This window comes from Anomaloglossus baeobatrachus, chromosome 1, assembly GCF_048569485.1.
Source record: "Anomaloglossus baeobatrachus isolate aAnoBae1 chromosome 1, aAnoBae1.hap1, whole genome shotgun sequence".
NCBI lineage: Eukaryota > Metazoa > Chordata > Amphibia > Anura > Aromobatidae > Anomaloglossus > Anomaloglossus baeobatrachus.
The window spans coordinates 178,776,675-178,789,598 of record NC_134353.1 but is presented as its reverse complement, the minus strand read 5'-3'; the positions used below and the strand labels follow the sequence as shown (position 1 = coordinate 178,789,598).

Genomic DNA, 12,924 nt, shown 5'->3' with positions numbered 1-12,924 from the left:
TAAAATCATAGATTTGCATATTAAAGAGAACATGTTAGCAGGACGCAGCTCTATAAAGTAAATAATGGCCATAATGGTGTTATGATGCTGATTACAAAGATGTCTGCACTGAAGAAATCCAATCTATGGTTGCTGAATAATCTTCCTCTAAAGTTTTGATGATGATGTCAACCGTGCATCGGGGCAGGACTTGGGGGGTAGGGTCTTATACTTCTTCCCCACCCTGCCACCTTCCTTCTCGATGTCTTCTACAGTTCACTGATATTCAGTGACCTGCCTCCTTATTGAAATTCTGTGCCACTGCCATGATTGCGGTGGGTAGAGCATGCACACTATGATTCAGCAGGCAGTCTGCAGGACAATGAAATAGAGGCCAATGCGGCGCATGCGCAGACCAAGATTTCAGTTCAATTACTTCTTCATTAAGGTGAAATCGCAATCTGCGCATGCAAGTGTGATTCCACAGACTGTCTTCAATAAAATGGCGCCGGATACGGCGCATGCGCAAATCAAGATTTCAGCTTAACAAAGAAGGTCAATGAGCTGAAATCTTGGTCTGCCCATGTGTCGCATTTGGCACTATTTTATTGAAGACCTGCAGATCGTAGAATCACACTACGCATGCTCTGCACATCGCAATCATGGCGGTGGCAGCGATGGCGGCGGAATTTCAAAAGGAGGCAGGTCACTGAATAATCAGTGACCTGTAGAAGAAATAGAGGAGGCAGGTGGAGGGGTGAAGAGGAAGCTGAAGACCCTATGCCCAAGTCCCGCCAAGATCAACGGAGGACATCATTCATCACATTGATCATGAAAACTTTAGAGGAAGATTATTCAGCAATCAAAGATCAGATGTCTTCACTGCAGGTATCCATTTAATCAGCATCATAGCACCATTTTGGCCATATATTCACTTTATAGTGCTAAATCCTGCTGACAGGTTCTCTTTAAGATCAGACCATACTGTGACAAAGAACGTGTCCATAGATCACTGTGGTACAAATACTGTAGTGCAGTCACAAAATACACAGGTTTCTAACCTTCAAATGATTCTCTGTACTGGACAATATTCGGATGCTTCATGTTTGCCAGCACAGCCACTTCTCTCCTCGATTCCGCCCTTTCTTTGTTTGACATCTAAAAGTAAAAAATAACAGGTATCAATCAAAACTGGAAGCTTCAACTAGCACACGGAGCCAAGAACTAGTGCTGGCCAAAACTGCCGATTTAGGTGAATATGGAGACCATGTAAAGAATATGGGGGCCATAGACTCCTCACAGACGATGTATGTTCAATTTCAAGAGTCAAATCTTTTGTTCAGTGCAAATACAAGACGCTGAGAGAAGTCTGGGAGAAGCTCTCTCATAGAGAACACAAGAATGGTGGGCACAACCGAGCACTCCCTGGTAGGGGAGACGGAAGAGATAGTTATTGGCCACTCGATTGTTCTAATCTGATCTAATGTGTATTTAAGTCTTTACACAAAGTCGGACTGAGCTTGTTGCCGCTGTGTGGCTCATACACCCAGGAGGTATTCAGCCGACTGTGACCCCACTCTAGAAGGACGTTATAGTACCATCCACCATAGGGACAAATGCAAAGGAGTAGAAAAAGGTATATATGTTACTGTGGTGGCTCTTCTTATAGTAAAGTCTGCAACTTTTCCTGTACTGTTATACATAACATATAAAAGGAGGCAAAACAGGAAAAAAGGACAAAATTATGGCCTCCCTTTGGTAAATAGGAGCATATTGTGGCCAAGTCTACACCGCGAAAAACTATGTACTTTTGTTCATTAATGACATATGCACTTAGTATAAGATGTATTGACAAAACATGCACTAGTCTGGCTACTGTCCATAAAGTGTCAGGCCACGGCATATGTGGTAGACATAATGCAGATTCCCTGCATATATTCAGCACTTCAGATCACTAATACGTGTATGCTACATGTGGAGGGGGATTTCACAGTGAATATGAGCATACTGTAGGTATTTAAAGAGAAATCAGACAGCAGGTTTTTGCAACCTCATCTGACTGCAACATAATGTAAGCAAGGAGATTCTGAATCCAATGGTGTATCACATATATTACTGTCTGCAGCCGTTCTCACACAATCAAGGAATTTAGTCTTAAAGGAGTTGTCCGACAAACTCAAATATTTTGGTAAGCTAATCTGTGCTGTATTGTCATATAAAACACCCCTACATTGTTATTTTTGTTTTCTAACTTTTGTTCCTCTTGAATTATCCCTTTATTCTCTGCAGCTCTTTGTTTACATTCAGCTCCAGCAAACTGACCACTTCCTGTGCCACACCTCTCAGTCACAGCTGGCACCGCCCGGCCTCAGTGTCCAGCCCCACCCCAGTGTCCAGCCCTGCCCTCTGCCGCCCCCTGCACACACATTTCCTGTCAGTATTCTTCGGACATCGTACTCCACATCGGACATCGTACTCCACATCGGACATCGTACTCCACATCGGACATCGTACTCCACATCGGACATCGTACTCCACATCGGACATCGTACTCCGCACAGGCACATCGGACATCGTACTCCGCACAGGCACATCGGACATCGTACTCCGCACAGGCACATCGGACATCGTACTCCGCACAGGCACATCGGACATCGTACTCCGCACAGGCACATCGGACATCGTACTCCGCACAGGCACATCGGACATCGTACTCCGCACAGGCACATCGGACATCGTACTCCGCACAGGCACATCGGACTCTGCCGCACGCACACACCGGGCTCTGCACCGCACGCACACACACACACAGGGCTCTGCACCGCACACACACGCACAGGGCTCTGCACCGCACACACACGCACAGGGCTCTGCACCGCACACACACGCACAGGGCTCTGCACCGCACACACACGCACAGGGCTCTGCACCGCACACACACGCACAGGGCTCTGCACCGCACACACGCACAGGGCTCTGCACCGCACACACGCACAGGGCTCTGCACCGCACACACACACAGGGCTCTGCACCGCACACACACACAGGGCTCTGCACCGCACACACACACAGGGCTCTGCACCGCACACACACACAGGGCTCTGCACCGCACACACACACAGGGCTCTGCACCGCACACACACACACAGGGCTCTGCACCGCACACACACACAGGGCTCTGCACCGCACACACACACAGGGCTCTGCACCGCACACACACACAGGGCTCTGCACCGCACACGCTCACCCGTCCTCGGTCCCCGCCGCTCCTGCACGTTCGCACGCTGTCTGTGCTCTGGCCATATCAGCACAGTAGTGAAGTCACCGCTGTCCTGAACTGTCAGACAGACAGCGGGACAGTGATGAGAAGCAGCGCTGCGCTCCCTCTAATCAGCGCTTTCTAATGTACCGGCATCTGTCATCTGTGATGCCGGTACATTTGAATGTGCGATCCTGAGCAGGGGCCCGGTGCTGGTGCTGACACCACGGCAGCCGCCGCCAGGCCCCTCCCCCAGGTCACAGACCCCACAGCAGTGCAGGGGGAGGTCGCGGGGAGAGTAAGGGGTGCGGGGGAATGTGTGGGAGGGTGCAGGGAAGGGGGGCGGGGACTCCACGCACTGTAGCCGCCCAGCAGGGCGGCAACAAGCTGTTCCAGATTTGCATGTCAACATGGTCCTGCCCATGTTGACATGAAATGACCGGAAGCAGCAAAATCACGGCAGGAGCGGTCACATGACCACTCTGAGCCGGGGGAGAGAGGCTGACAGCGGAGCAGGTAAGTGCTCACTATGTACTTACCTGCCCCAATGTAGCCCAATAGGGTAATAAAAAAAAAAAAGTCAAAATAAGCCGGATAACCCCTTTAAGCATGTAGCTGAGCCCAGGGAGCTGCCCCACACACAACAGGCTCTCAATAGAGATTGTACATTGACAGAGGTGTCAATCACAGCAGAGACTGCTTTGCACATGGATTTACAGTTTTGCAATGTTAATCACAGGGTAACAAAGCAATTATTTGAAGTAAACAATAGCTCACACACAGATAAGAGAGGCATAGTTACTTTTTGTTTTTTTTTTATCTTCTGCATCAAGTTGTTCCTCAGCTTACAAAGCAAAAACCTGCTGACAGATCTATTTTAAGAACATAAATGCTCCAGAATTCTAGTGCAGAATATGGTCATTTAGACCCTATGCGCACACTGCGGTTTTTACCGCGGTTTTGCCACGGTTTTCCTGCATGTTTTGCTGCAAAAAATTAACATAACCTTGAAGCAGTCCTTCCCCAGCAAAACCTATGGTAAAAAAAAAAATAAATCTTAAATTACTTACCGGTAATGATTTTTTCCAGAAGCCACGACAGCGCCACCAGAGAGATAGGTCCGCCCATCTTAGGACAGGAAACCCACTGAAATAAAAAGGGGGCCCTCTCTCTACCGCATCAGTTTGGCTATAGAGCACAGAGAGGAATACCAGAAACACAATAAATCAAATAAATACAATACCATCACCTACACCAAATGAAAATCCGTTGGACCGTGGATACCAAGAAGCCGAAGGGTGATAAGTAAGAAAGCGGTGGAAAGCAGTGGCGCTGTCATGGCTTCTGGAAAAAATCATTACCGGTAAGTAATTTAAGATTTTTCCCTTCACCACGACAGCGCCACCAGAGAGATTCTGAAGACAACAACATCAGGGAGGGACCACAGCCTCTAGTACCCTACTACCAAAGGTCATATCCATCGTGGTCGACAAGTCTAAACAGTAGTGCTAAAAAAAGGTTGTAAGAGAAGACCAGGTAGCTGCCTTACATATGAGATCGAAGGGGGCATCCGCTCTCAGCCCAAAAAGTTGCCAATGCTCTGGTAGAATGGGCCGTGATACCTTGCAGGATGGGCCTATTCTGGGCTACATAAGCTGCCTTAATTGCCTCTTTGATTCATCGCGCTATTGAACCCTTGGAAGAGGAACATCCCTGTCTAGAACCCTGAAAACACAGGAACAGAGCCTGACTTTTCTGCCAGAGCCTAGTGACCGCAATGTACTGTCTTAAGGCTCAAGATACATCCAATGTATGCAATCATTCCTCTTTGGGATTTCTAGGGGCTGGACAGAAAGAAGGATGGACAATTTACTGAGATCTATGAAAAAACCTAGCCACCTTGGGTAAATAGGCAGGGTCAGTCCTCGGGAGCACTCGGTCTTCAAAAAACTGAATTCACCGAGAGAGCCTGAAGGTCGCTAAGTCGAAGTTATATAACGCCCCTAGAGCAGATACCTGGACTTTCAAAGTACTGATAGACAGTACTAGCTCCTGCCCCTTCTGAAGGAACTCCAAAATGTCCCTCACCGGAGGCTCGCCCAATGGATTCCTCCCGGAAAAGGACAAGAACCGCCTCCATACCCTGGAGTATATCTTGGTGGTAGCCGGCTTCCTACTCCGCAACAGAGTGGAAACCAGACTAGAGGAGAACTCCTCCTCCTCTAACAGTCGCCTCTCAAATTCCAGGCCGTCAAATGAAGGCCCGGAAGTTGAGAATGAAGTAGAGGGCCCTGAAAGAGGAGATCGTGCCTCTCCGGGAGGATCCAAGGGTTCGATACTGACATCTTTCGCAGCCAGAAAAACCAAGCCCTCCTGGGCTAAAAGGGGGCTATCAGCAGAAACCGTGCTTTGTCCTTCTGGGCCTTCCTCAGAACTGCCGGAATCAAAATCAGGGATGGGAAGGCATAAAGGAGACCGGAACCCCATGATATGTGAAAGGCCCACATAACCTCTTCGGGTAGTCAGAAGGCAATGAGGTTCTGCACAAGGGACACTCTGATGTGGTAGAGAGAGGCCGCCTTTTTATTTCAGTGGGGTTCCTGTCCTTAGATGGGCGGACCTATCTCTCTGGTGGCACTGTCGTAGTGAAGGGAAAAAAAGCTGTGCGCACACTGCGATTTTTTTCACCAACAGGTTTTGCTGCATGTTTTCTGCAGCAAAAAGAATTGCATGACACTTCTTTTCCGCAGGTACCTGCAGTTTTTGCCATAGATAATGGTCAAAAACTGCAGGGAACAACACGCAGTAAAACCGCATGCGGTTTTCGGGTGGGGCTTGCTGCGGTTTTTTACCACGAGTGCGGTAATCTTTCAGAGGGTCCAGAATTTTCTTAAGAAAATTCCATTTTCTAGTGTGCACAGGGTCTTATAACTTGCAACGTATTTATGTTTACAAACCTTCAAATTGTTGTCCAACAAGAAAAGCTAAAAGGGTGTATCCTTTCCCAGAAAGGGTGTGGTTGAATGCCAGACATTGTGCACCAAAAATTCACCAACATTATGGTGTAAATTTCCAGTGCAAATGCAGCCATGGCTTGGAATTGTTTCAGAAAATGATTGCAACTACACATGTTTAGTTATATACAGATTTATTTCCTTTGTGTGTATTGGAATAAACAAAATAATTTCACACAAAACCCCAAAAATAATCTACAAAATTGTGGGTAAACAACTTTTTTTCAAGAATGTGATGCTTGTTCAAACTCACCCATGGCAAATAAGAGGTGAGGGCAATATGAAAATCATACCTGAAACCAGATAAAAAGGGGAGAAGTTGACTCAGTCTTTGCATTGTGTGTCTGTTTGTGCCACACTAAGCACAGAGAACAGAAAGAGGAGAAGAGAATTGTCTGAGGACTTGAGAACTAAAAATTGTTGAAAAATATCAACAATGTCAAGGTTACAAGTCCATCTCCGGGGATCTTGATGTTCTTTTGTCCAACATAATTAAGAAGTTTACAATCCATGGCACTGTGGCAAATCTCACTGGACGTGGACAGCAGATAAAAATTGATGAAAGGTTGCAACGCAGGATACGCAGAGATGGTAGGGCAACAAAGTTGGTTATTTTAGAGAACCAGTCCACCACCACTAAAATAACTGTTGCCAGCAGAGGGGTGCATATCCGTAATGAAATCCATGATATATCCGTCCAGGGTTTGCCAAGCACACCTAACACTCAGATGGACGAGAGTGCGAAGGTTTGGACTGTGCACAGATGGTACATGCGTATAAATAGGATGTCACATCCCTATGGATTCTGGGCCACTAAAACCAATGCAGTAGGAGGTCTAATGTACCCTTCCCCCCCAGGGTGACCAGCTAGGACAGAATCATGGTGCTCCTCCAAAATCTTAAGCTAAAGGATCTGGGGAACAAATTACTTTTTCGCAGTAACTCCCGATGGTGCCTCATCCTGGACCTCAGCAATCTCAGCCTCCACCTCAGTACTGAGTGCTGACTCAACTACCCCTTTCTGCAGGATGGGCACCGGTTCCTCCTGATGTTTTCTCCCAGGAAAACACCTGGTCTAGGCATCCACCTTTGTGTTCTTAGAACCAGGGTGGTAGGTGAAAAAAAAGTTGAACCTGTTAAAAAAAAACAAAGACCGCTGGGCTTGCCTTGGGGAAAGGTGCTTAGCGGTCTTGAGATACAAGACGCCCCCACCAGGAGGTGTCACCATTCCTCTAATGGTAAATTAATGGCGAGTAATTCTCTGTTACCCGTGTCATAATTATGTTCAGTAGGCAACAACTTCCTGGAAAAGAAGGCACAAGGGCAGCGTTTACCCAATGACAAACCCTGCAACAACACAGCACCTACCCCCACCTCAGATGCATCCACCACCACCATAAAAGTAAGAGCCACATCGGGCTGTATAAGTATAGGTGCTGATGTGAAACACATTTTAAAGACACTCAAAAGCGCGTAAAACATTCTTAGACCAGTCGGAGAAGTCTGTCTCTTTCTTAGTCATACCGGTCAGAAGTCTGGCAATGGCAGAAACATTCTTAATAAATTTGCTGTAATAGTTAGTGAACCCTAAGAATCACTGTAGCGCCTTAGTCCCAATTTAATACAGCCTGCACCTTAGAGGGATCCATCCTAAACCCAGATGCAGAAATAATGTAACCCAAAAAAAGGTAACTCCTGAACTGCAAAGACACATTTTTCAAGTTTAGCGTAAAGATTGTTTGTTCAAAGTAACTGCAACACTGGACTAATGTGTTCCTTGTGAGACTCTAGATTTTGAGAGTAAATAAGGATGTCATCCAGGTAAATTACAACAAATTTACTAAATAGGTGAGCAAACACATCACTAATAAACGTTTTAGAATACGGCAGGCGTATTGGTTAGCCAAAAGGAATAACCATATTCTCATAGTGACCCTCTGGTATATTAAATACAGTCTTCCACTCATCCCCTTCCCAGACCCTGATTTATAGCCCCCCCCTGAGATCAAGCTTAGAGGCACCATCTGTTAAAGAGGTCCGGAATAAAAAGGCATGGGATATGGATCACGAACAATAATTTGGTTCAGCTCCCAAAAATCCAGACACTGTTGTAATCCACTTTTTTTTTTTTTTTTTTTAACATAAAAGAATCCAGCCGCGACCAGAGAGGATGAGGGCCTAATGTGCTAATGTGCCATAGGCCAAGCTCTCAGTAATATTCTCCTTCAGAGCAAGTCTCTCCGAACAGGATAAATTGTATAGTCTATTTGGGCAACCTGGCTGCTGGCTTTAACCTCATCGTGCAGTCAGACCGTCCATGTGGCGGTATTTCCGGACAACTCTTCTCTGAAAACACATCCTCAAACTCAGACGACAAAGAAATATTGGAAGTAACACCAGCACGACAGGTGCAGGTTGGTCCTTGAACACCTGACCGGTGACCCGCTCAGTGTGGAGGACTCCAATGCGGAGTTCCAAATCGTGAACGCACTCTTTGATGCCCCCCTGAGACACAGGAGACGAGTCAATGGCCACGATCCATATATGATTGGGTAACTCGTCCACCCTTAACCCAAAAGTGCTCATCAATGATATTTGCCCCTGCACCACATCCAAAAATACCTTAAAGGGAACCTGTCAGGTGCAATATGCACTCAGAACAACGAGCAGTTCTAGGTACATATTAGTAATCCCTGCCTAATGGTCCCTGTATACACTAGCATAGATAAAGAGATCTTTAGAAATACCTTTTCTAAAGATCTTTTATCTTATGCTAATGAGTGCGGGGACTAGTCCCAAGGTCGTTTCTCCCCTTAGCTAGCCAGCCCACATGGCATGCTAGCATTCCCCTGTGGGCATACTAACATGCTAATGAATACGCAGCGACGCCGTACATACCTCACTGCTCATGGCAGCCGGCAGAGGATGGATGCGTAGTGCGCATGATCCGGAGTACCCAGGGCTTCCGATCACGCGCACTAAACCGATGCCGAGTGTAAGCTTCTCGACTTCAGTGAGGTACAGTGCGCATGACTGGAAGTGCTGAGGACTCCGGATCATGCGCAGTGCGCATCCAATCACCCACCTCGCCAAAATCCAAAAACTCACATTATATGATTTCTAAATATTTAATTAGCATTTTTTGCATGAAATACATCTACATCTACCAGGCAGCAAGAATTCTGGCTCTCACAAACTGTACTCGGGAGGGGGGTGTGATGATGATAGGAACGCCTGTGCTCGGAAACGGGGGGTGATAACGACGGGAGCGCATGTACTCGGGGCGGGGCGACGGTGGAAGCACCTGTGCTCGGGAGGTCGACGGTGGAAGCACCTGTGCTCGGGGGGCGACGGTGGAAGCACCTGTGCTCGGGGGGGGCGACGGTGGAAGCACCTGTGCTCGGGGGGGGCACGGTGGTAGCACCTGTGCTCGGGGGGGGGGCACGGTGGAAGCACCTGTGCTCGGGGGGGGGGGGGGGCACGGTGGAAGCACCTGTGCTCGGGGGGGGGGCACGGTGGAAGCACCTGTGCTCGGGGGGGGGCACGGTGGAAGCACCTGTGCTCGGGGGGGGGGGGCCACGGTGGAAGCACCTGTGCTCGGGGGGGGGGGGCCACGGTGGAAGCACCTGTGCTCGGGGGGGGGGGCCACGGTGGAAGCACCTGTGCTCGGGGGGGGGGGGCCACGGTGGAAGCACCTGTGCTCGGGGGGGGGGGGCCACGGTGGAAGCACCTGTGCTCGGGGGGGGGGGGCCACGGTGGAAGCACCTGTGCTCGGGGGGGGGGCCACGGTGGAAGCACCTGTGCTCGGGGGGGGGGGGCCACGGTGGAAGCACCTGTGCTCGGGGGGGGGCCACGGTGGAAGCACCTGTGCTCGGGGGGGGGGCCACGGTGGAAGCACCTGTGCTCGGGGGGGGGGGGCCACGGTGGAAGCACCTGTGCTCGGGGGGGGGGGGGGCCACGGTGGAAGCACCTGTGCTCGGGGGGGGGGGGCCACGGTGGAAGCACCTGTGCTCGGGGGGGGGGCCACGGTGGAAGCACCTGTGCTCGGGGGGGGGGGCCACGGTGGAAGCACCTGTGCTCGGGGGGGGGGGCCACGGTGGAAGCACCTGTGCTCGGGGGGGGGGCCACGGTGGAAGCACCTGTGCTCGGGGGGGGGGCCACGGTGGAAGCACCTGTGCTCGGGGGGGGGCCACGGTGGAAGCACCTGGGCTCGGGGGGGGGCCACGGTGGAAGCACCTGGGCTCGGGAGGGGGGGCCCACGGTGGAAGCACCTGGGCTCGGGGGGCCACGGTGGAAGCACCTGTGCTCGGGGGAGGGGGTGATGATGGGAGAACCTGTACTATCGGTGTGTTGATGAAAGTACACTACAGTTCAAAAGTTTAGGGTCACTTAGATATTTCCTTATTTTTTAAAGAAAATCACATTTTTTTCAATGAAGCTAACATTAAATTAAACAGAAATACACTGTACATTGTTAGTGGTAAATGACTATTCTAGCCGCAAACGTCTGGTTTGTAATGCAATATCTACATAGGTGTATAGAGGCCCATTTACAACAACCAACACTCCAGTGTTCTAAGGGTACATTGTGTTTGCTGTGTTAGGCTAGGTTCACATTTCGTTGTTTTTCATCAGTCACATGTGTTGCTTGATGCTTGTGACTGATCCGTTGTACAACAGATGACAAGAATTAGAATTCATTGTCGGATTCCGTTGTACAACGTGAGAAAGAGAACGATCAGCTGATCGTTCACATTAGCCGGCCGCCGGGTGATCAGCTGATCGTTCACATTAGCCGGCCGCCGGGTGATCAGCTGATCGTTCACATTAGCCGGCCGCCGGGTGATCAGCTGATCGTTCACATTAGCCGGCCGCCGGGTGATCAGCTGATCGTTCACATTAGCCGGCCGCCGGGTGATCAGCTGATCGTTCACATTAGCCGGCCGCCGGGTGATCAGCTGATCGTTCACATTAGCCGGTCGCCGGGTGATCAGCTGATCGCTCTCATTAGCCGGCCGCCGGGTGATCAGCTGATCGCTCTTATTAGCCGGCCGCCGGGTGATCAGCTGATCGCTCTTATTAGCCGGCCGCCGGGTGATCAGCTGATCGCTCACAGAAGCCGGCCACCGAGAGAGAGCATGCGCAGCGAAATCCTAAGGATTCCGCTGCTCAAAGAACGCTACATGCTCCGTTCCTGCAACTCGACGGTCAGTCGTTCCACGACTGATCAGTCGGGCGAAGGATGCAACCCAAGGGTGTCAGTCACAATCCGCCGCTCATAAGTATGAGAAACAACGGAATCCACCAAACGGATTGCGTTGTTTATCAGAGCGGCGGATTGTGACTGATGCAAAACAACGGAAATGTGAACCTAGCCTTAGAAGGCTAATGGATGTCTAGAAATCCCTTGAAAACCCTTGTGCAAGTATATTAGCACAACTGAAAAAAGTTTTGCTGATTAGAGAAGCTATAAAACAGACTTTCCTTTGAGCTAGTTGAGAATCTGGAGCATTAGATTTGTTGGTTCCATTAAACTCTCAAAATGGCCAGAAAAAAAAAAAAAAAAAGAGAACTTTCAAGTGAAACTCGACAGTCTATTCTTGTTCTTAGAAAGGAAGGATATTCCTTGCGAGAAATTGCCAAGAAACTGAAGATTTCCTACAACGGTGTATACTACTCCCTTCAGAGGAGAGCACAAACAGGCTCTAACCAGAGTAGAAAGAGAAGTGTGAGGCCGCGCTGCACAACTGAGCAACAAGACAAGTACATTAGAGTCTCTAGTTTGAGAAATCGACATCTCACAGGTCCTCAACTGGCAGCTTCATTAAATAGTACCCGCAAAAACACCAGTGTAAACATCTACAGTGAAAAGGCGACTCCGGGATGCTGGCCTTCAGGGCACAGTGGCAAAAAAAAGCCATATTGAAAGGAAAAGATTAATATGGGCAAAGGAACACAGACATTGGACAGAGGAAGATTGGAGAACAGTGTTATGGACAGACAAATCGAAGTTTGAGGTGTTTGGATCACACGGAAGAGTACCTGACGCCATCTGTCAAGCATGGTGGAGGTAATGTGATGGTCTGGGGTTGCTTTGGTGCTGGTAAAGTGGGAGATTTGTACAAGGTAAAAGGGATTTTGAATAAGGAAGGCTATCAGTCCATTTTGCAACATCATGCCATACCCTGTGGACAGCGCTTGATTGGAGCCAATTTCATCCTATAACAGGAAAATGACCCAAAGCACACCTCCACATTATGCATGAACTATTTAGGGAAGAAGCAGGCAGCTGGTATGCCATCTGTAATGGAGTGGCCAGCCCAGTCACCAGATCTCAACCCTATTGAGCTGTTGTTGGAGAAGCTTGACCGTATTGTACGCAAAAAGTGCCCATCAAGCCAATCCACCTTGTGGGAAGGGGGGAGGGGGAGCATGGGGTGAAATATCTCCAGATTACTTCAGCAAATTAAGAGCCAGAATGCCAAAGGTCTGCAAAGCTGGAATTGCTGCAAAGGAGCATTCTGTGCCGAAAGCAAAGTCTGAAGGAGAAAATGATTTCAAGTAGAAATCATAATTTCTAACCTCGTCTATGTCTGGACGATATTTTATACTCATTATGCAACTCATTAGATAAATAAAAGTCTAATTTTTCATGGAAAAGACAAAATTATC

At 48.9% G+C, this 12,924-nt stretch overlaps 1 protein-coding gene across 3 annotated transcripts in view; it reads right to left on the bottom strand.

Annotated features, from left to right (window-relative positions):
• Positions 1–12,924, bottom strand: part of NEK1 (NIMA related kinase 1) — a 282,342-nt gene that overhangs the window by 265,650 nt on the left and 3,768 nt on the right. For all 3 annotated transcript variants that reach the window (XM_075347215.1, XM_075347229.1, XM_075347221.1), the window contains exon 2: positions 1,041–1,137. In XM_075347215.1, the coding sequence (XP_075203330.1) occupies positions 1,041–1,137 (97 nt within the window). The remainder of the gene's footprint in view (positions 1–1,040; positions 1,138–12,924) is intronic.